General features: G+C 39.0%; 1 protein-coding gene across 1 annotated transcript; it reads left to right on the forward strand.

Moving 5' to 3' along the window:
* The first annotated feature begins 7,023 nt into the window (after positions 1-7,023).
* LOC117300243 (asparagine synthetase [glutamine-hydrolyzing]-like) lies at positions 7,024-24,185 on the forward strand. The gene is given in 10 exon segments (XM_033783970.1): positions 7,024-7,272; positions 8,461-8,607; positions 8,868-8,958; positions 9,888-10,073; positions 11,400-11,492; positions 12,502-12,629; positions 14,024-14,150; positions 14,561-14,768; positions 15,855-16,092; positions 23,946-24,185. Coding segments are annotated over 10 exon segments (1,707 nt in total).
* The last annotated feature ends 746 nt before the right edge of the window (positions 24,186-24,931 follow it).

Raw genomic sequence — 24,931 nt, forward strand, 5'->3', positions numbered from 1 at the left:
TCTTTCATTAATACCTCGCAACTTCGACGACCGATTGAGCTCAAATTTTCACAGGTATGTGACTTTATGCATAATGTTGAGATACACCAACTGTGAAGACTAGTCTTTGACAATTACCATTAGTGTCCACTGTCTTTAAAGGAATCAGTAACGGCTATATGATACCGTAAATGGAATATTTGTTTCCGATTTCTTTTTTGAGATATACAAGGCAACTTCAATTTCTGTCGCATTTTTATTATTTTGTGAAACATGCATTGCTTACATTATTTTATGACAAATGGTAAAAACACTTTAAGCATTACTTTGCTTTCACAGAGATGAGCCCCCCAGTTTGATTTATATACTTAGGCAATAATGTACATTATTGATAATTACTCAACATAATTATTAGCATAAAAACTTGCTTGGTTGGTATAACTGGCAATGGAGAGTTGTGAGAAATTGCTCCCTCTAAAGTAATGTAGTTTATGAGAGGTAAATTCTCACTCAAATATTAAAATATTTCAGACCTGAAGCTTTTTGAAAGCACACATGAAATAATTTGTGCAACAAGTTTTGTTTTTTGTTTTTTTTTCATTATAATTTTGCAACTTCGATGACCTCCTATTTAGTCAAAATTTTCACAGGTTTGTTATTTTATGCAAATGTTGATAATTATCAAGTGTGAATACTGGTCTTTGACAATTATTACCAAATGTCCAGGGCTTTAAGTAATAACACTCAATGTGTTGACATGTCCAAGCTAACATTAAATACCATCCACCCGATCATGTGTATTAAATTACGCATTACGTTTACGCCCTGTTGAATTTATTCGGGTTTGATTCACCCTTTTCAGTGTTTTTTCCCTTCTTTCTTTTTGAGGAAACGCTATATACAAACAGATTATTGACTTACCCTGTTTGTTGAAACCTGTCAGCAGCAATCTTACTTCAAGTCTGACAGAAACTTGTCGTGTTGTCCTTGATAAGTCTTTTCGAGATTACTTCCTTAAAAGGCAATTGACGCTATTGATAACTACTGAAAATAATTGTTCGCATAAAAGCTTGTTTGGTAACGAGCAATCATGGAGAGCTGTTGGTAGTATTACACTCCCCTGAAGTAGCGTATAGTCTTAAAGAAAGAGGTAATTTCTCACTTAAATATTAAAATACCTCAGGCCTGAAGCATGTTTTACGCATCTGAAAGCAAACAAATTATTTTGTGAAACAACGAAGTTTTTTTTCTGTCATCATTCTTTTGCAACTTTTATGATCAATTGAGTGCAATTGTTCACAGACTTGATATCATTTTATGCATGCATGCATGTTGGGGTACACCAAGTGAAGATACTGGTCTTTGACAATTACCAAAATGTGCCCTGCGTCGATTTCACCAAACTCTTCCTAACTTAGGATTAATCTTAGGACTTTTTAAGACGAGTTAAGTTCCGTTAGGACGCATTGAAGGAGAGGTAGGGGAATATAACGTTTGGTAATCACTGATAAAATTAAATTGAAACTTAGGTAAGAAGTACAACAGATTTTGGTATACAGTAAAAGCGTTTTGAGAATCACCTCACTTTTAATTAATGTGTTTATGGAAAATTATACCTGTACTATTTTATGTTTTATTTTAAATTCCTAATTTCGGCTTGTTTCGTATTAAAGATTGCTTTGTATACTTGAGCCAACAGTTTATCCTATCTTGTCTGTGTTGAGCAATATATAGCAGTGTGAAACCGCACAATCAGTATAGAAATAACTTTGCACTGTTCAAGTGATTTAACTGTCCCTCTGGTATGTATGGAGTGGTCATAAGTTCTTCCCAAGTCTTTTCGTCTGCTGTTTGGTACCCAAAGTTGTTCCTTCCCACATGAGTAAGGCATGTATTTCGAAGCCAAGACGGTTTGTTCACAGATACTCTTATTAAAGTCACCTGGAAGTGGTATTTTGTCAAAATGAAACTTTTGTCACTAAAATATGTGTTTTGATGAATGGAATATGAAAAAAACAATTAACTAAGGTTTACAAAAATTAGTTTTCATGTAATTTACAAATTTGAAAATAAGCCCGACCCGAGAGGGCGCTGTTCGTGACGTCAATCGAGGCGCGATATTTGAAGAGAAAATGCTGCACAGCGCTGAAAAAGACGTCGGACTGGACCACTAGGTTTTTTTTTTTCTTGTGAGTTTGACCAGCCATGCAGACTGGCTCCATCTTTAGTTGTTTTGCTGCATCCAGTAGCAATACGAATGCAAGCAAACAACTTTTTCGAAGCGTACAAACTCAATGACTTGGACTTGCAAGTACTTTGCACGTGTGTTTACTCTGCGCATCATGGCAAAGTCTGCCTCGATTGACGTCACAAAAAGGGTAGGTGGAGTCAACTCCCCAAACAACTTTAAAACAAATTTAAACATATAAATCGTGACAAACAGTTACTAAAAAAATTGTTTTATTGTTACTTAACATAATTTTTTATACTCTTATGTTTGAACAAATAAAAATTCTATGGTGACTTTAAGCTTTCCGTCTTTGAAATGTAAGTCTTTTTGTCTGCTGTTTGGTCCCAAAGTTGTTCCCTACCACATGAGTTAGGCCTATGCTTCGAAGCCAAGACGTTTCGTTCACAGATACCCTTATTAAGCTTTCAACTTTGAAATGTAACAAACATGGATCCTTCGACATGCTCCTTCTTCTTCTTCTTCCTTTGTAGTGCAGCCTTCATGATTAAAGATAGTTGAATGCACTGTATGACCCACATATTCCCTTTTTTGCATCCCTGAGGAGACATCTTTTGTTCTTTCCATTGTCCCTGTTCTGTAGATCTTCCCATAGACTTTGTACACAAAATTCCTTGTGGAGCACTCAGGTCTTTAGAATTTCCCTATGGAGTCCTTTTATTCTCCCTTTTTTGTTTTCTCCTTGGTCTCCACAAGGTAGTGAAAATGAAAGCACCGGGGCGAACCACTTCTCTCCCGTCTATTTGCAATAAGTGTACTTGGGTATTTTACGTGCGTTGATTATAGAGTCACAATGGGCCTACCTAACATTGGAAAGATTTCCGTATTATGCTACCACTTTTTCATTAATTATTACCAAAAGGAATATCTAATTTGACTCAATTTGATATTTATATTTTTATTCAGAATGCATGAAAATATTGTGGCATGATACGGACATTGTTCATCGCCTTTGATGGAGGTTCAGCTTGACACCGGAAAGAGTGACCGCAGAGCGGGCGCCGAGCTCAGCTGGGCCGGGCAGAATGGCTACGGTGGCCCGTGGGTTCCCACTGCTCTCGCCCCGGTAAGCCCAGCATGATATAGCGCCAAGGCAATCTGGCCCACCCTGCTTATACCACATTGTTGACCATAGTTCCGGGTAAGTTGTCATTCCAATAAAGACCTAATAATTTAAGATTTAACAGACAAAATGTGGTTTTTAGTTATAATATAATCAGCTGGAATTTAGTAGATTTGTATCACACGCATATATAGTATTTGCCTTGTAACCTTACACCATAATGATTGTGTGTAAACGTGTTGAACTGGATAGACTTGGAGCCTTTCTACACTGTATTGTTTTCCAGAGTAGCTTACATTTAAGCCTTGCCAAAATTAGGGTGTGGGGATAGCTCTTTGACCGCGTTGGTCGCGTTTATAGGCTTATGCAACAGTGGTACATAGTATGTGCGAATCCAGTGATTAATTGAGGATGAGCCGTTTTACATTGTATTTCTTTCTAGAACGGCTAAAATTTACTGTTCTGAGTAGGCTTGCTTGCAAGACTTCTTCTAATCATCGGATCAACGGATGCAGGATTATCAAAGCCACATACAGGTACTCAGGTTTTCTCTCTAGCATACCTAGTTCAGCAGTTAAGGTCAAACTTTCAAACTCGGAGCGAACTAGCGTTATTTGCCAACCATTTTCGGAAGCCCGCCCCCTTGCGTGTTCAAACCGTGTGGCTCAAATGTGGCTCACGCTTTTGTCCGCTGGCATCTGTCAGGTCTATGCCAGAGACACGAAACGATGAACTTGTAGCCCTTGAGTAGGGCTCGTCAGCGGTGTACAGTATGTGCGAACCCTGTAATTTATTGGGAAGATATGACCGTTTTCCATTGTATTTCTTCAAGAAAAGTTAGTGAATGTTACTGAGTGAGGGGGAATTCTTTGTGTCGCATAGACTTTTTTTGCCATAGACACGAAAAGCATTAAACTAAAAAGCCCTTGAGTTTTATAATGTATAGTATGTTCAAGTCCAATAATTTTGTGAGGACGATATGAGCCTTTTTACATTATATTTCTTTCCGGAACGGCTAGAATTTGTGTAAAAAATATCTTCGTGATGACGATTCTGAGTAGGCTTGCTCGCGTATTTATTTTAGCACGAATGACTAGTTGTGGACTTTCGGGACGCTTGGTGGCAGCAGACTTACCAGGTAAAATCCATTGTTCTCGGTAATGCGTGCATGCTCGGAACTACGTAACAATGACAATTTACCGGGGAGGTCTGCTGCCACCTAGCGTTCCAAAGTCTCCCATTGTTGCATGGTCCCCATAAGTTGATCATTGGATGCGGTAATATCTAAGCCATACACAGGTTCTCAGCTTTTCTCTCAAGCACACCCGGTGTGTATGGTCAAACTCATAAACTCGGAGCGAACTTGTATACCAAGCATTTGCGGCACCTGGCCCCCCTTGCGTTTCCAATACCTCTGCCAAACTTGTGATCAGTGCTCACTCTGTGTTAGACTGAGCCCCTGTCTTTATCCCTGTCAGGTCCCTGCCGCTAGATCCAGTGATTCCATTTGATGCAATGATAATAAATAACATTCATCATTTTAGTCTGGTTCCCTGACAAAAGATTCATTGACGTCTCTTAGGTCAGGTATCACCCACGGTTAAAAATAGAGCATGACGCAACTTGTCAGGGTCGGGGGTCATCTCAAGGGAAACCATGTCTGCACGTACTACTAGTTGCTATAACGTAACCCTCCTCCCAAAGGCCGCCAGGCCGAAGGGTTACGAGATTATTTTGATCGTCAATTAATGAAAATCTGGTTCAACACGTATAATTTCGACAGCTAGTCACCAGATTTTGCCCCATTTTTACCACTTTTAAAAATCATGAAACTTAGTCCTCAATCAATGTTTAATGAACACTCAAGTCAAAATACCTTTAAAAAAATATTTTTGAAGAAAAAGGACAACAACTTACCAGATCCCGGAGCGATTTCCCAGGTTTATATATTTTGAACTTGTCACATCGCTTTGCAAACGCTTTATTTAGGCACAACGCCTGCATTGGCTATAACTGGCATAAAAACTCCTGCATCTACGGCCGACAGGACTGACATTACGAGTCCGTACCGAACATCAACGATACTGTCCGAATGTTGACGACAACACGTTCGGAACATTTCGGATAACTTCGAAAGATGAGGAACTCCTCCTTTTTGGTCACTTGATTTTGGGTGATACCGGACCCTAAATTCGACAGAGCCTAGTCGGAGAGTTTTGGGTCTGGGAACCAGACTATTATCATTTATGGCAAAACAGTACACTACTGTCAAGTCCGCAATAAAATTTGACTGCATATGTATGGGTGCGTTCGTTTAGCTTCCCTCGGTCGACCCCGGTGTGGCTGGCGGTTTCAGTCTTCCGCCGTGTTCAGTTTTCCGGGTGACGTAGTCGGACATATCAGCACGTTGTTCGAACGGTTTTAGCTTTCCGGCGTGTTCAGTTTTCCGGGAGACCTGTCAGATACCGCCGCGAGTACCCTGGTGAGTACTGTAGTTCTCTCAGCAGTGACTCCAAATTGTTTATATTACGATTCTTTTCTGTGTAGTCACATAATCTCTTGCCCCATCTTTACATGTATTCATGGGTACAACTTTAGGCAGGTCACATTCTGCTTGCATAAAAAACAACTCATACGATCCACGCGTTTGCCGCTAGTTGTACTCGACTCGTGGACGCCGCCATGACAGCTACCGGAGGGTAACGGATGACTCAATACGGCACTAAAAATGGACTACTTTCGCTTGCTGTGCGCAGGCATCGCATGACGTAATGCTACCGTATTTGGTCATTCGGAAAACTGAACACAGCGGAAAATTGAAACCGCCACACCGGTCTGCCCCCGGTGCGTTCGAATAGCTTTTACGTCATTCCGGGGGCTCACCCGCGCACAGTGCCCTGCTTGTGGAGTGGGTCACTATGGGGGCGGGCTGGCCCAGGTGCATGACGTCACTACGAGAGCGGTGAGTGGTCGTTCGATTAGCTTTTGTTTTGTGTAGACCCTGGAAAGCTAATCGAGCGTACCCTCTATGTGAAATTAATGAGGTCAAAGGTTAAAACACACGACAGTTTTTGATGCCGGTCTCTGGCGTTATTCACGAGCCTCGCTCGGGGTGTGATGTCAGATATTCAGGTTACTCCGCTGGCTTCGCGTATGCCACAGACACTAAAACCAATATTCAATAAACGTGCAGTCATTGATTGAAAAGGACCAGTGTACGGTATTTTCCCCGAATTTGATTCCGAGACCTCAGAATTAGATTTGAGCTATCGAAATCAAAAGCACACAACTTCGTGTGACAAGGGTCTTCTTTTATTATTGTCTCGCAACTTCGACGACCAGTTGAACTCAAATTTTACAGGTTCTAAAGATACTCCGATGAGGTCAGTTCACGTCTGATAGGCCTACGTCTGATAATGGACTGTAGCACAGCAGTATCTGCAGGATAGGTCAGGTCCAGGTCAATGTGTGTTTATTTCTACACTCAATAGATCTCATGGGCATGACCTTGCAGGGAAACAAGTGTTTACAATTGACTATCTATGCCATAATAAAGCATTACATACAGTAGGCTTTTGCATCATATGCGTTTTATGATTATATGTCTGTATCATTATTTAGTAGCAAGCCAAATTGATACCTAGTTTCTTGCATTTGCATACAGTTTGTTATTTTGTTTCTATAAATAGAGGTTTGGATATTTCGTTTGGAAGGCAGCGTTATTTGATGCAAAATGTGTGGAATTTGGGCGATATTCGGCAGCGACCAAAACGTCTTCAAACAGTGCAATAATTCGCTGAAAATAGCGCATCGAGGCCCTGACTCGTTCCGTGTTGAGAACATCAGCCATTACAGTAACTGCTGTCTAGCGTTTTATCAATTGGCCATCATGGATGACCTCTATGGTATGCAACCAATGCGAATCAAGAGCCATCCCAATATCTACGTTCTGTGCATTGGAGAAATCTACAATCACCGCACTGTAAGTAAACCTACAAATAACTGCAAACCTTCAGTTTGAGCCGAACAGTATTTTGATGTGTAAACAGCCAAGTAGATCAAAACCGATAGAAGGCCGGCGTCCTACAGCTTGGTAAATCAGGGTGTGTCGTTTAGCTTCCCTGGGTCCACCCCGCGGTGCTCACCCGGGTGAGCCCCTGACAAGAGCTAATCGAGCGATCACACTCGCCCTCTCGTTGTGACGGCATGCACCTCAGGTCACCCCCAAGTGACCCGGCCACCCCACACGCAGGGCACGGGGGGTTGACCCGGGTGAGCCCCTGGAATGACGCCAAAGCTAAACGAACGCATCCATTGATACGTTTATGCTTACACACATTTTGTCTGCTACACGCAAATTTGCTTATGAGTAATTAGCTTTATGAAATTGGGTCTTTGAGGACGCCTACAGTGGTATTTTGAAAGAAGGTGAGACACACAAGTTTTCTCACACCTTTTCTCTTCGAGAAAGACGCTGGAGGGTCGAAATTTCAGATCATTACCTTCTTGTGTTTGCATTTATACCATAATATAACGTCCTTATTGAAAGCAGTTCGCAATCAGCCCACCTTATTTTCTTTTTCTATTAACACAGTTGCAGAAGCAGTTTGACTTGCAGTATTTCATTTAGTTGCAGAAGCAGTTTGACTTGCAGTATTTCATTTAGTTGCAGAAGCAGTTTGACTTGCAGTATTTCATTTAGTTGCAGAAGCAGTCTGACTTGCAGTATTTCATTTAGTTGCAGAAGCAGTTTGACTTGCAGTATTTCATTTAGTTGCAGAAGCAGTTTGACTTGCAGTATTTCATTTAGTTGCAGAAGCAGTTTGACTTGCAGTATTTCATTTAGTTGCAGAAGCAGTTTGACTTGCAGTATTTCATTTAGTTGCAGAAGCAGTTTGACTTGCAGTATTTCATTTAGTTGCAGAAGCAGTTTGACTTGCAGTATTTCATTTAGTTGCAGAAGCAGTTTGACTTGCAGTATTTCATTTAGTTGCAGAAGCAGTTTGACTTGCAGTATTTCATTTAGTTGCAGAAGCAGTTTGACTTGCAGTATTTCATTTAGTTGCAGAAGCAGTTTGACTTGCAGTATTTCATTTAGTTGCAGAAGCAGTTTGACTTGCAGTATTTCATTTAGTTGCAGAAGCAGTTTGACTTGCAGTATTTCTTTTAGTTGCAGAAGCAGTTTGACTTGCAGTATTTGACCGAGAGTGACTGCGAGATCATAATTCATCTTTATGTTCGGGGAGGAGCCGAGTACGCTGCCTCTATGCTGGACGGCGTCTTCGCTTTCTGTTTACTGGACACGGCTACCAAGAAGGTGAACATTGTCCCCAAATGCACCCATCAAGCTAAACATTGTGCTTGATAGGTTAAACAAAGGTCCGGATATAATAACAATTAAAAGTAAAGAAACAACAAGATTTATTTACTGAACGAAAATAAACCTTAGTCTAAGTTTTAATGTAATTTAAAAAAAAAAACAGTTTATAAAACCTAAGCCTCAACAAGTGATGTTCCTTTAAATAAACTGTGCTGAGCTTTTATAACCGGACCATTAATCAATATCTTGTGTTGTAGATTTACCTTGGTCGAGACACTTACGGAGTTCGGCCAATGTTCAGACTCATGAAGGATGATGGGTTTCTGGCCATCTGCTCTGAAGCTAAAGGTTGGTTGAAGTCACTCACAATACACACTTCAGGGAGGCAACGACTCGCTATTGCCCCCATGCCCGGTCATTGCCTTGGGGGCATTGAAATACTCCGGTCATTGCCTTGGGGGCATTGAAATGCTCCAACGGAAGTTTGCATTTTCCTCATAGGGTGCCCTTTATCAAGGAGAAAATGCCTTGATGCCCTTGCCCTTTTAAAAACGATGCGTACAGTACAGGCCTGATACACAGGAAGATACAATTGGTAATTGTCAAAGACCAGTGTTCTCACTTGGTGTATCTCAACATATGCACAAAATAACAAACCTGTGAAAATTTGAGCTCAATTGGTCATCGGAGTTGGGAGAAAATGATGAAAGAAAAAACACCCTTGTTGGAAGAATTTGTGTGCTTTCAGATAGGAATAAAATACTTCTTGCTATAAATCTTTTATTATTTTAGTGAGAAATTACCTCTATTTCAAAATCAGTGCTACTTCAGTGGGAGCCGTTTTTCACAATGTTGTGATCAACAGCTCTCCAATGCTCGTTACCAAGTCAGTTTTTAAGTTAATTTTTGTTTTGAGTAATTACCAATTACCTTCCATTTAAGACGCGCTATACCATTTCACGTTACGTGCTCTTACATGGTGGAGGGGGATTTGTTTCTTAAAAAATCTTGTTTTATAGTCTCTTTTTCCCATCCTTGATGTCTACACTTTCATAATTTGTAATCAGGCAAGTTGATAACTTGAAACACCATTCGTTTTGTGATATTGTTTCAGTGGTTTGGCACAATCGGTTCCGTTCGATGTTACAATATTATTCCGCTCTTTACTACTCTGGCATCGTTCTTTCAGTAAACTCCTTTTTACATATTTGGGGTCATCTACAGGACTTTAAAGACAAACTATTTCTGTATTAGAGTTGAGCTTTTCCCTTTTTCAGGATTGCTGGGACTTGATAATGGAATTGAGAATCTCGACAATGAAATCGTACCATTTCCTCCTGGAAATATAGAAAGCTACGACCTTGCCCCATCAGGGAAAGTCACACTTTGTGAGCGAGTTGAATTCCACTCAATGGAGAACAAGCCTAAGTGGTCAGACATCCCATCGACTGTGCAACCAAATGGTATTTTGTTTTCAATTCAAGTCAAGACATACGTTTAATACTAGCTAGAAATGTTGATTCTCTTAAAGACACTGGACACTATTGGTAATTGTCAAAGACCAGTCTTGCCACTTGGTGTGTCTCATCATATGCATAAAATAACAAAGCTGTGAACATTTAAGCTCGATTGGTCGTCGGTGTTGCGAGATAACTATGAAAGTCACACGAAGTTGTGTGCTTTCAGGTGCTTGATTTCGAGACCTCAACGTCTAAACTTGAGGTCTTGAAATCAAATTCGTGGAAAATTACTTTTTTCTCAAAAACTACGTCACTCCAGAGGGAGCCGATTCTAACAATGTTTTATACTTTCAACCTCTCCCTATTACTCGTTACCTCGTGAGGTTTTATGCTGATAATTATTTTGAGTAATTACCAATAGTGTCCAATAATGTTGTTCCCCCTAAACATACGGGGGGTGTTTTAAGCAATCTTTTAAATATTCTGGTGCCGTTGTGCTGATATTTGCGTCCTGTATAAAGATCTTGAAAGAAAAAAAAAGAAAAAAACACCACACGTTTCTTTCGTAAAATATAACATAGGCCTATATAAATCGTAGTACAAATAAAATAATATGAACAGAAGATGGAGGGGAAAGAATTGATCTAAGAAGAGATTATGGGGCCATCAGATTAAGGACTCTGGACACTTGGTAATTGTCGAAGACCAGTCTTCTCACTTGTATCTAAACATAAGCATATTATTAACAAACCTGTGAAAAATGAACTCAATTGGTCGTCGAAGTTGCGAGATTATAATGGAAGAAAAAACACCCTTGTCACATGAAGTTGTTTGCTTTCATATGCTTGATTTCAAAATTTAATTGTGAGGTCTCAAAATCGAAATTCAACTCTTTGAGTGGCAAATCACTTCTTTATTGAAAACTACGTAAAATACTTTCTCACCGGAGCCGTTTCTCACAATTTTTTAAACTATACCGCTCTCCATTGCTTGTTACCAAGTACCAATTAAGTTTTTATGGTAACAACTATTTTGAGTAATTACCAATTGTGTCCACTGCCTTTAAGCCAAGGCTTGTATAAGACGGCCTGATGGACAGCAAACTACAAACAAGGAGACAAGACAAGCTGGCATTGTCGTCAATCTGTCTTGAAATGTGGGGTCCCGTTGTTATGTGCACATGACTTTGTCGGTTGTGGTAAATTGACTTGGGTACTCTTTCAAACTCCCTTTTTTCATACGAATTATTTTTCTAAAACGACTTGTACAGTATAGCTTTAACCCAGTGATTTTTTCTTTTTGCAAAATTTTGTTGTTTACTGGAAACAGGTGAAGATGTTTATGCAAATATCCGCCTCCTCGTGACCGATGCAGTCCGTAAACGCCTGATGAGTCATCGCCCCATTGGATGTCTCTTGTCTGGTAAGGTTAATTGCATTGTATTGTATTTTATTCACTCCGAAACTTAAAAAACAAGCCCGGTTCATAACTTCTTTCGAACGCAATACAAGTTTTGACGTCACAGGTCTGTTTTGCGCTGGAAATGTTTCGCAGGGATTGGCCACATTCCAACCCATGCGAATTATTCTTGCGAATCTGTGACGTCAGAATTCGCATCTCATTCTCCTTCACAGGAAGTATGAACTGGGCTCTACCCTGATGGGGAGGGTATCTCATTCTCCTTCACAGGAAGTATGAACTGGGCTCTACCCTGATGGGGAGGGTATCTCATTCTCCTTCACAGGAAGTATGAACTGGGCTCTACCCTGATGGGGAGGGTATAAACATCAATATAATCATAAATAACAATAAGTAAAGAAGTCGTACGTAAAACTAGGAGTGTTAACTTTTTAATCACACAGTTTGATTTCTTTTAAAAGTATGAATAATAATAAAAACATTGGGCAATGCAATTAATAAAATTGTCTATCGAAAACTTAAAATGCAAATTTCCTACCAAAAGAGTCAAAGTCAGGTCATTTTATAACCGCCAATCTTGTCAGAAAATGGATTTTTGTTTCAACATTAAGGTGACAATGATGACCAATTCTTTGGCTTGACCCTCCCGAATATACACTCCTAGTTCAATGCACTGACATTATATTTGTTTAAAGGCGCTTGACACTATTGGTAATTACTCCCCCCCCCCCCCCCCCAAAAAAAAAAAAAAAACTGACTTGGTAACGAGCAGTGTAGAGCTGTTGATAGTATGAAGTATTGTGAGAAACGGCTCCTCTGAAGTAACGTATTTTTGGGGAAAGAGGTAATTTCTCACTCAAATAATAAACCTGAAGCTTTTTATCGGCCATCTGAAAACACAAAGTATATGATGCCACAATCAAGGGTGTTTTTTCTGTCATTTTTCTCATGCAACTTCGATGATAAATTGAGTCAAAATTGAGTCAGGTTTGTTATGAACATGTTATTTCAGGTGGCGTAGACTCTAGTCTGGTAGCAGCTCTTGTAGTTAAGTTAGCCAAGGAATCTGGTATCCAGTACCCAATACAAACCTACTCTATTGGGCTGGAGGGAAGCACCGACATCCTGGCTGCAAGAAAGGTATACATTCAAGACACATTTAGAGATTCGAGCAAAATACTGTTTTGTTCCTTCAATGGAAAGATCTTTCCACATCGTCACTAAAATTTGTGAGCATTTGGCCGGTTAAAAAAACATGAATCGATTAGGGCCTACTACAGCATCTCTCCATTGGCTTCGTATTCACGCTCGCATCGTTTTTAAAATTCCCCTCCAAACTTTTTAATGCAGTCGTGGAAGTGGACCAACTTACCTGAAAGATCTTCTCCAACATTGACACATGTGTTCTTCAGCAAGAAACATAACCATTGCTTCGTCCTTCGGATGGGACGTAAAGCCGTTGGTCCCATGTGGTGTGTGACGCACTTAAAAGAACCCAGTGCACTTATCGAAAAGAGAAGGGGGTTCGCCCGCGGTGTTCCTGGCTGTGGCTGCTGAAAGGCACCGTGGCACCTTGTAAACCGTTATAAGGTGCTACATAATTGGGTCTCAGAATTCATCTTTGCAATAACCTATCTTTCTGAAAGTTTGTATATACTCACCGCCTTGAGTACTTTGTTTGGTAGATACGAGCGCTATATAAGACTTCGATATTACTCACTCCATGCACAACTACTAGAAACCTCCGTTCAGCTATCAAAGACACCCTTGCTGCAACTCATGTTTGGAGCATCCCCTCTATACACATTAAACAAGCTACCAATATCGCACGTTTCAAGAGTCTTCTTTTCGATTCATCGAGTACTTTTCTTTAATCATCTGAGCTCTTAGGGACTTTCTTTTGGAGCTGTTATGCGCTATATAAATGCAGTTGTTCTTATTGAAGCACTCTTAAAGGCAGTGGACACTATTGGTAATTACTCGAAATAATTATTGGCATAAAACCTTTCTTGGTGACGAGTAATGGGGAGAGGTTGATAGTACAAAACATTGTGAGAAACGGCTCCCTCTGAAATGCCATAGTTTTCGAGAAAGAAGTAATTTTCCACGAATTCGATTTCGAGACCTCAGATTTAGAACTTGAGGTCTCGAAATCAACCATCTAAACGCACACAACGCCGTGAGACAAGGATTATTTGTCTTTCATTATTATCTCGCAACTTCGATGACCGATTAAGCTCAAATTTTTACAGGTTTGTTATTGTATACGCATATGTTGAGATACACAAACTGTGAAGGCTAGTCTTTGACAATTACCAATAGTGTCCACTGCCTTTAACACGAAACAACTTTAGAGGCTAAATATTTGTATAAGTTGAGTGATGCTATCGTTGGTGGGCGTGGTGAGCCGATGACAGTGACGAGGAGGCTTGGTGGGTGTGGTGAGCCGATGACAGTGGCGAGGAGGCTTGGGGAAAATATATTATAGTGTAGGTAGAAAAATTGTTTCAAGAAAATATTTATTTGTTTCTTAGGTAGCAGCTTATATTGGAAGTGAACATCATGAGGTTTCATTCACTCCAGAGGAAGGAACTTCCGTCTTGGAAGACGTTATTTATTCCTTGGAAATGTGGGACACCATAACTATCAGGGGTTCCATTGGTATACAGTTTGCAGCATAAAGCCGGAACACTCGTACTTGAAGCAGTGCCAGCCGTGTCAACAATGCACACAGTGTGTCAAAAAGGTTTTAGCTTTTCGTGAAAACGCAATTCCACTGGTTCTTGAGGTTTTTATCCTTCACAATCTTAGCATAATTTTAAGAAACTATGCGACTTTTAGGTCTATAATTTAGTTAAATTAATGACCATCCATTTTTAAGCGAATATGTCAACGCAGGAAGAAGTCAACCGTGTAAGTTTAATGTAAATTTGTGGACATTGTGTTTTGTTGTCCTACAAAAAGTACCTAATATAAACCTTTAAAAGTATTTGAGTCAAGGGACAGGGTGCATCTCATCTCTACAAACTATGCAAATCACCATCAGTCTACTTGTTGTACTGTTTACACAGCCATGTACCTGGTCTCTCGCTACATCCAGAAAGAACAGACAGGGTAGTGATATTTTTCAGGAGAGGGGTCTGATGAGCTTGCCCAGGGGTATATCTACTTCCACAAACAACCCTCTCCCGAAGTGGGGGATGCTGAAAGTCGACGCCTCTTGAAGGATTTATACCTCTATGACGTATTGAGATCGGACCGTACCACTGCAGCACATGGGTGAGTGTACCTTGTCAACTGTTGATGAAGGGGAAGTTTCTCTCTAACGGAAGGGCTATAAGAAACCACTCTCTGATAAAATGAAGGAATATAATATAAAGACTGGATAGGAAAAGAGAGACCTTGATATTTTTGTGCATGTCAGTCATTTACATAAAACCAACCAGGTGTTCAGGCCTTGTACTTTGGTCTGGGTTTGATAAGATGAGATATTATTGCATTTGTCCACATCATAAAATACAGAAATGTGGCTTCTATCGGCTATAAATTAGGCCTACACAACAAATAAACAGTAAAGTGGACAGTATTTAATACTCCTTTTGTCGATGAATACAGCTACTTTTACAAAAACAAAACAATAAATTAACGAGACTGTCACTTTAATTACACCCAGTCTTGGTCGGCGACGTTTATTTTGATAACGTGTAGTTGTTTGACGTTGTTTTTGCTGTGTAGTCCTCATTTATACATCATTATGACTTCAACTAATTAAGTTGTTATTTCAGCTCCACCTGACTGCGTTATCAACCACCGAAACACACACTTGGCAGCCATAGGCTGAATTGCGTTCAAAATTACAGAGCATACGAACATACACTATTTTTAAAATTATAGAAAAACATTAAAAAATGTAAAAATATTTATTCAAGTACAATTTCAAAATACAAGATATCCAAAGACTTAAATACAAAATACTATACACTGGGAAGGCATAACATACTTCTTGCTACCTAAACTCTGATAAGTGCTTCTATTAAGTTAATATAACAAAAATCACAAATAGAAGCAGGTTACAACAAAAATATTGCACTATAAGAGCATGCAGCAGGAGGCAAGTTAAACAAATAAATAGCAACAACTATATAATAATTATAATAATATCGTATGCTTGTCCGCCATTATAAAAACCACTCACCAACACCTCAAAAGTACGTTCGTCCGTGGAGGTTCTTCCTCCATGGTTCGTCTAAGGTTGCCAACGTTCGCCAACGGTGGCGGCGCACAACTCGTTTCACTCAAAATTCTTGGCGAACGTGAGCAAATTGGTAATACCTTCTCACTGTTATGAAATGTTTTCTTGTCTAGTTTGGAAGTACGTGTACCTCTACTTGACCATCACTTGACCTCGTACTATCTGTCACTGCCTGCAAGTATGAGATGTCCTCAACAGGGAGTTGAGAAGTATCTACTCCGGAAGGCGTTTGATGGGACAGGACTTCTGCCACCAGAGATCCTTTGGAGGCCGAAGGAAGGGTTCAGTGATGGCGTATCTTCAGTTGAGAAACCGTGGTTCAAGAGTCTGCAAGAGTTCGCAAGTCAAGAGGTAAACGATTGAAAGGTTCTCGTTCGTTAAAGGCAGTGGACACTATTGATAATTACTCAAAATAATTATTAGCATAAAACCTTACTTGGTGACGAGTAATGGGGAGAGGATGATAATATAAAACATTGTGAGAAACGGCTCCCTCTGAAGTAACGTAGTTTTCGAGAAAGAGGTAATTTTCCACGAATTTGATTTTGAGACCTCAAGTTTAGAACTTGAAGTCTCGAAATCAACCATCTAAACGCACACAACTTCGTGTGAAAAGGGTGTTTTTTTCTTTCATTATTATCTCGCAACTTCGATGACCGATTGAGCTCAAATTTTCACAGGTTTGTTATTTTATGCATATGTTGAGATACACCAACTGTGAAGGCTAGTCCTTGACAATAACCAATAGTGTCCACTGCCTTTAAGCGTGATTTGCTAGTGTAAGATTGTGTTGTGCCTTGCACAGCCTTCTCTGTAGTCACACCCCAGACTCCGACCCATCCCAATACAAAGCCCACCCACTGGCTGTCTGGGACTTGACAACTTTATGCATTTTCTAATGACCTCCCACCACACTCATCCTCACTGACCATCTTTCCTGACCAATATATACAATGTCGTAGGTTCCATTCCCAGTCATCATATCCCCTCTTGTTAGCTCAGTGTACACTGTGGCCAAATCCAGTAACCCAAGCCTTCTAGTCACTGTTCTATGTATCCCCTTGTACGATACCACCATCTTTGTTAAAGGTAAGGTACACGTTCGGTAATTACTCAAAACAAATATTAACTTAAAAACTGACTTAAGTTGGTAACAAGCATTGGAGAGCTGTTGATAGTATAAAACATTGTGGGAAACGACTCCATCTGAAGTAACGTAGTTTTTGAGAAAAAAGTAATTTCTCACTAAAAATTAGTCTTTTATTCCTATCTGAAAGCACACAAATTCGTCCAATAAGGGTGTTTTTCTTTGATCATTTTCTCGCAACTTCGATGACTGATTGAGCCCAAATGTTTACAGGCTTGTTATTTTATGCTTAAGATTGGATACACCAAGTGAGAACACTGATATTTGACAATTACCAAACGTGTACCATGCCTTTAAGCCTAATACAGTTTAAATAAGCAATAAACTTCTCTGTGTATTATTAATTTTTTTCTTAAAGTCACCTGGAAATAGAATTTTTTTCTTAGTAATTGTTTTTTTTAGTAATTGTTTGTCACGATTTATATGTTTAAAAACTATATAAAGTTGTTTGGGGGCTGACTCCGCCTACCCCTTTTGTGACGTCAATCTTGCCAAACTTTGCCTGCAATGCGTATAGTAAACACACGTGCAAAGTACAAGTACTTATTCAGCAGCAATACACCTGGTCGGCATTGCCGGAAAAAAAAAAAAAAATCTTTTTTTTTGAAACGTACAAACTCACGACTTGGTCCGTACATGTACTTTGCAATTGTGTTTACTCTACGCATTACAGGCAAAGTCTGCCTCGATTGACGTCACGAACAGCGCCCTCTCAGGTCGGGGTCTACTCTTAAATTTGTAAATAACATAAGAACTGATTTTGTTTAAACCTTAGTTAACTGTTTATTCACATTCCACTCATCAAAATACATATATTAGTGACAAAAGCTTTATTTTGAAAAAATACCACTTCCAGGTGACTTTAAGTGTTATCGGCCAAATAATTATGACACCTGCAGCCGATTTCACGAAACGCTAGGATCAATCCTAACTCTAGTTAGGACGAGTAACCCGTCCTAACTTAGGATGAGTTCAATGCGTCCTACGTATTTGGATACGGAACTGAACCCGTCCTAAGTCCTAAGATTAATCCTAAGTTAGGAACAGTTTGGTGAAATCGACGGCTGCAATTTTAACGTTTACACTAAACAAGTAACATTTTATTCCTTGCGGAAGGTGACAATGGAACCGGCTATTACTGTCACGGAATAATGTTTTAATCTAGAAGTCCACTGAATGTTATGATGTCATAACAGCAAAATATCCAGTGAGCTTTTGCCGTCTATGTCGTCAAATACAAGAAGAACATTTGAAGATCCCGCAATCATCCAAGTTGTTTTATTTGCCTCAAAATGAGTGCTTAAGAGTCAGTTCAGGTAAATAGTTGACATACTTGCTCACGGTCAAAAAATGATTTTTTTTTTATACTTTGTGGGTGGAAGGGCCTTGGGGTGCAAGTAAACAAAATTGCATTTTCAATTCCATATATAGCCCGTTGCCATGGTTACGGCTCATTTTGTTTTTTGGCCATTTTAGGCCAATTTTGGGGTCTGAAAAACTGGTTTTTAGCTCATATTTACAACTCCACCCCACCGAAATGCAAATTTTTTTCAAAAAACCTTGTATATCACTACAAAGTACCATCCTTGGCCTTCGTCAGAAAAAAAATTATTGCTTTAAATATCACCCTTGTGCTATTTTTGCATCATGCAATAGAGTATGTCTTTAGAATTTGCAAAATCGCCATTTTTACCCTATTTTTGGACCCCAAAATGTCAACTTGCCAGGGGTCTCAGAAAATTTTCCTTTCGGCTGTGGTTAGGGCCAACATTGGTCTTTTCATATCTGGTGAGGAAAACTTGGGCAATTGTATCCTGTTGTGACAGTACTGCCTCAAAACTAGACTTTTTTACCCAAAACGTGAAAAAAAAGCTTTTTAAGGGTCTTTTCAAATAATATTGACATACATGTCCCCGGTGAAAAAAAAAGGAATATTTTACTCATACTTCGTGGATGGTTGGGACTTGGGGTCCAAATAAACAAAATTTACATTTCAAATCATTATATAATACGTTGCCATGGTAACAGTTCATTTGTGTTTAGGCCACTTTTGGCCGATTTGGGGGTCTGAAAACTGTTTTTTTGTTAATATTTTACAACTCCACCCCACCAAAAAAACAAAAATATTTCATAAAACCTTTTCCATCACTACAAATTATCATCCTTGGCTTTACTTGAGACAAAAAATTATTGCTATAAGTTTCACCCTTGTGCTATTTTTAGAACGTGCATTAGAGTGTGTTTTTAGAACTTGCAAAACCAACATTTTTACCATATTTTTGCCCTCAAAATTTCATTTTTTTCAGGAGAATATTTTCCTTTCGGTTTTGAATAGGGCAAAAATTTGTCTTTTTATTTTTGGTAAGAAAAACTTGGGCAATTGTATCCTGATGTAACAGTACTGTCCCAAAAATAGACCCTTTTCCATAAAAACCTGGAGAAATGCATTTTGAAATATTTGCTTCGTTTTGAATTTATAACAGAAAGAAGTAATAATTCCATCAATCTGGCCTTTTTTCATAAGCACTCTGTAGGCTTAGTGCATTACCCAACATTGATCAGGACTTGTTGATGACCTAAATCTTAGAATTTGCCCCACCCCGGCCCCGCCCCAATCATATTTCTTGACATTGCATAAAACAAAGTTTTGTGAACAGCGCCTCTTTTTTGGAAGTCACATTTTTTAATTCCCTTCACACATCAAGAATGTTTGGAAAGTCTTAATTTTTATTGGTTCTCAGAATATTTCCCTTTTGGTTGAGATTGGGCTATCATTATGGTTTGCATGTCTGCTGGGGCGAAACACTTTGGTGTTGTGACACTTCTGCATCAAACATTATTTCCAAAAACAAGAAAAATGCATTTTGAAGATATCCCTTAGTTTGAATTAATAAAACACTTTAAAGTAACAAGTACAACGTTTTTATTTTTAAGCCATAACCATGCTTTGCCACTAAAAGTTCTTGTTTTGTCATGACTACTTTACGTATAGTTGTACATGTATATGATTCACATTGCAAGAAGAGAAGTAGTGCGATGAGCATTCTTTACAAGTTGTCTATACATGTACATGGCCTTATAACAGTCTCCTCAGTCTCCTTGGTCCCCTGCCTGCTACCAATCTAAACATTTTCATCCCCATCAGAACAAAGAGGCTCTAAAACTGCGCAAATATTGTCTCCAAAGTATCTAAATGGCCATTCACCTGCTTTAGCCTTCTGTAAGCAGTTCCCCCACCCATGGTGGGGTTCCTTTCAATTGTACTGTTGCATTTTTTTGTGAATTGTCAAATAAATAATAATAATAACAATAACAGAGTTGGTTTATTTAATGTGATAAACAATTCAGCAGGTAATGTTTGACAATGTTTTTTGTTGATCGTTCTCAGAGACATATATAACAAATATGAATTAGTAAGATAGTGAATGGAAAAAATAATCAAACTAGGATGAATAACTTTTGTCACTGCAATTGCATCTTACTAAATTATGTTGAGCAGGTGCAAGTATTTACAACTTCTTTCAATGTTGTTTCATTAAAGGAACACGTTGCCTTGGATCGGTCGAGTTGGTATTTGAAAAGCGTTTGTAACCGTTTATTACAAATTGCATATGATTAGAAAGATATTTTAAAGGTAGAATACAATCATCCACACAAGTATCACCCAAAAACATCTTTGTATGGGTAAAAACCAAAATTAATATTCTTTATCCCCGATGCAAATTTAACATCTATTATATCGTTGCGGTACCCGCTGCCAAAACATAGGATTCGAACTGCCTCTAGCTGCCGGGCAACCTCGGTAGTCTAGTTGGTAAGACACTGCTCTAGAATTGCAAGGGTCGTGGGTTCGAATCCCACCCGAGTAACATGCCTGTGATATTTTTTTCACAGGACTCGGGAAAGTACTGAGTATACAGTGCTAACACACATCGGTGTATGGGTAAAAACCAAAATTAACGTTAGTATCATTGTTTTTAATAAGATCTTGGCAAACTTTTTCCAACACTTTTGAGTGGAGGCTTTTTAATTTCCCACATTTGTGTTGGACATGATTGGATGCTCCAAACCATCTGCAGCACATACACTTTATTGTTTATGATCTCTATCTCTATGAAAAGTTTTACATTTGGTAGCAGGCAGGGACCAAGGAGAGTAGGCCCTGTATTAAAGACAACTTGTAAAGAATGCTCATCGCACTCTCCTTGCAATGGGAATCATACCTGTTCAATAGGTAAAGTAGCCAAGTCAAGAACTCTCAGTGGCAAAGCATTGGTTATGGCTTGGTTGGATACCATTATGTTTAAATAAAAACTTTGTATTCATTACTCAAAGGGCATTGAAACAGTGCCAGATTTTTACAAGCATGCATTGATTGATTTTGAAAAAATTACTATACCTGAGCCAGGTAGTGTCACAACAGGATTCAATAAACCCAAGTGTTTCTCCCCAGAAGACACGAAAACACCAATAATCGCCCCAATCACAACCGAAAGGAAACACTTTCAAAGAAGAGGCGCTATTCACAAAACATTGTTTTATGCAATTTCAAGGAATATGATTGGGGCTGGGCCGGGCAAATTCTAAAACTTATGTCATCAATAATTCCTGATCAATGTTGGGTGATCCACTAAGTCTACAGAGTGCTTAGGAAGAGCTGCAATATTGATAAAATTATTACTTTTTAATGTTATCAATTCAATTTGAAGAAAAAACAATTCAAAATGCATTTTTCTGTTTTAGGGAAAAAAGTATATTTTTGAGACAGTACTGTTACATCAAGATACAATTGCCAAAGTTTTTCTTACCAGAAATAAAGAGACAAACTTTGGCACTATTCAAAACCGAAAGGAAAATATTCTCCTGGAAATCTTGAGGGCAAAAAATATGGTAAAAATGTTGATTTTGCAAGTTCTAAAAACACACTCTAATGCACGTTCTAAAAATAGCACAAGGGTGAAACGTATAGCTATAATTTTTTGTCTCAGGTAAATCCAAGGATGATACTTTGTAGTGATGTAATTGAAATATTTGTGATTTTTGGTGGGGTGGAGTTGTAAATATCAACTAAAAAAACAGTTTTTCAGCAAATCGGCCAAAAGTGGCCTAAACACAAATGAACTGTTACCATGGCAACGTATTATGAAATGATTTGAAATGTAAGTTTTGTTTACTTGGACCCCAAGTCCCTACCATCCACAAAGTATAAGAAAAGTATTCCTTTTTTTTCACCGTGGACGACGTATAACAATATTGTTTGAAAAGACCCTTAAAAAGCATTTTTTCACGTTTTGGGGAAAAAGTCTAGTTTTGAGGCAGTACTGTCACAACAGGATACAATTGCCCAAGTTTTTCTCACCAGATATAAAAAGACCGATGTTGGCCCTAATCACAGCCGAAAGGAACATTTTCTGAGACCCCTGGCAAGTTGACATTTTGGGGTCCAAAAATAGGGTAAAAATTACGATTTTGCAAATTCTAAAAACATACTCTATTGCATGATACAAAAATAGCACAAGGGTGATATTTAAAGCAATAATTTTATTTCTGAAGGAAGGCCAAGGATGGTACTTTGTAGTGATATACAAGGTTTTTTGAAATAATTTTGCATTTTGGTTAGGTGGAGTTGTAAATATGAGCTAAAAACCAGTTTTCAGACCCCAAAATCGGCCTAAAATGGCCAAAAAAACAAATGAGCCGTAACCATGGCAACGGGCTATATATGGAATTGAAAATGCAATTTTGTTTACTAGCACCCCAAGGCCCTTCCACCCACAAAGTATAAAAAACAATCATTTTTTGACCGTGAGCAAATATGTCAACTATTTACCTGAACTGACTCTTAAGCAGGTCTATACATTTGTGTCTTGTATATCATGATACCCTATTTTTGCTGTTCACTAGAACTTAACCGCTAACTTTGATCAAGTAGACTTGGAGCTAGCCCTTTGCACTGACATCACAACTCGATTTTACAAAGACTAGTCCCAACTTAGGACTAGTCCCAACTTAAGACTAGTCCCAACTTAGGACTAGTCCCAGGAGAAATTAAAAACGTATGAATAGTCCTAAGTTAGAGATAAGACTAGTCTTAACTCTTTGTGAAATCGACCCCTGATACGCTTTGTTTTGCTCAGTGTTCACTTAGAAGACTTATAACCGCTAAATTTGATCAAGTACAATAGACTTGGGTCCTTTGCACTGACATCACAGCCCTCTGATATAATAATATTATGTCCATTGCTTAATAGTCTATTAACACATGGGGAAGCAACTCTCAGAATGTAGTGAAAGAGGCTATAAAGACACATCCTTTTAATCCGTCAACGCACACCTGCAATCTCTATGTTTTATGCTTTTCAGTGGACTAATTAATTGGATACTGCACAAACCGGTAGTGCTGTTTAAAGCCCCTGACCCAAGTAATTCAATGTGAACACACTCGCTCACTAAAAAGGATGTATACTTTCTGAATTGTCTGTGGCCAAACTTGGAAATTCTTCAACGGAGCTTTCCCGCAATGTTATTAGTGAGTGATAACGTTAGGTTAATTGGTAGCCATGGCGGCCTTACTCTTTCGTATTGTACTACTGTATCTGTGTACAGAGGAAGAGTCCTATTATAGGGCTAGTGAGTTGGGTGCTTGACTTAGATCGGACGAGTTGGTCTTTGAAAAGCGTTAAAGCGTTTATTATGAAATGCATATGGTAAGAAAGATAAGAATATAGGACCTAATGTAATGATCCATACAAGTATCACTCGAAATTGCACGGTTTTCCTTTTACGTCGCGAACTAACACGGTCGGCCATTTTATGGAGTCAAAATTTTGACTCCACAAAATAGCCGACCGTGTTTCTTCGCGACGTAAAAGGAAAACCGTGCAATTTTGAGACATGTTGTGTGGATCATTAAATTCAATTCGTAAATTATCTTTCTAACCATATTGCATTTCATAACAAACGGTTTCGTGTTCCTTTAAAGTGTTCTGATAAAATTTAAAAAAATTTTCTCAAAACCAACCATGTACTTTCCCTTAAACACATTTTTTATGTATAGGTGAGTGACGCCATGCTAGAGGGCGCCCCTACACGGTTCCCCTTCAAACCTCCACGTACAAAAGAATGCTACCACTACCGCCAGATATTCGAGAAGCACTTTAAGGGGCATGCCAAGTGGACTCCGTACAAGTGGGTCCAAAAGTGGTGTGAAACTAACGAGCCATCCGCCAGAGCGCTCAAGCATTACAAGACAATTACATTTGATGGAGTCGAAGATCAAAATGAAAAAGATTCTTGAGTAGGGACAGGTAAACACAACAGGGGCCACTATTTGCCACCAATAACGAAGATGATAACTTATTATTGTTAATTGATCTTAAAATACCCTAATATATTTTTTTTCTAAACTTTTTAATGTTGTGTGTATTATACAACTTAAACAAGCGCGCACACGCGGTTCCTTGTCGTTTGACTGACGAACGAATATTATTCGTGCAACTGTTTGTACTGATGTTAATTTTACCAGTTGCATTGCGGCCGTTCTCATGGCCCTTTAAAATCAAGCCCTGGGCTTTGCCATTTATTTTTGACCAGTGTGCACTGAGGCTGAACATTTCACGTCACACTGTGAAACACGTGAATTGTAAAGACTAGGGTGTTCCACAAGCATAGTTTTTATATACAAAGTTAATGGAAATCTGTTATAGTGCAGAGACATAGGAAAGATTAGGAGAATGCTCCACAGGGATGCGTTTATAGTGCAGAGACGTAGGAAAGATTAGGAGAATGCTCCACAGGGATGCGTTTATAGTGCAGAGACATAGGAAAGATTAGGAGAGTGCACCACAGGGATGCGTTTATAGTGCAGAGACGTAGGAAAGATTAGGAGAATGCTCCACAGGGATGCGTTTATAGTGCAGAGACATAGGAAAGATTAGGAGAGTGCTCCACAGGGATGCGTTTATAGTGCAGAGACATAGGAAAGATTAGGAGAATGCTCCACAGGGATGCGTTTATAGTGCAGAGACATAGGAAAGATTAGGA

This window comes from Asterias rubens, chromosome 15 (genome assembly GCF_902459465.1).
Source record: "Asterias rubens chromosome 15, eAstRub1.3, whole genome shotgun sequence".
Lineage (NCBI taxonomy): Eukaryota > Metazoa > Echinodermata > Asteroidea > Forcipulatida > Asteriidae > Asterias > Asterias rubens.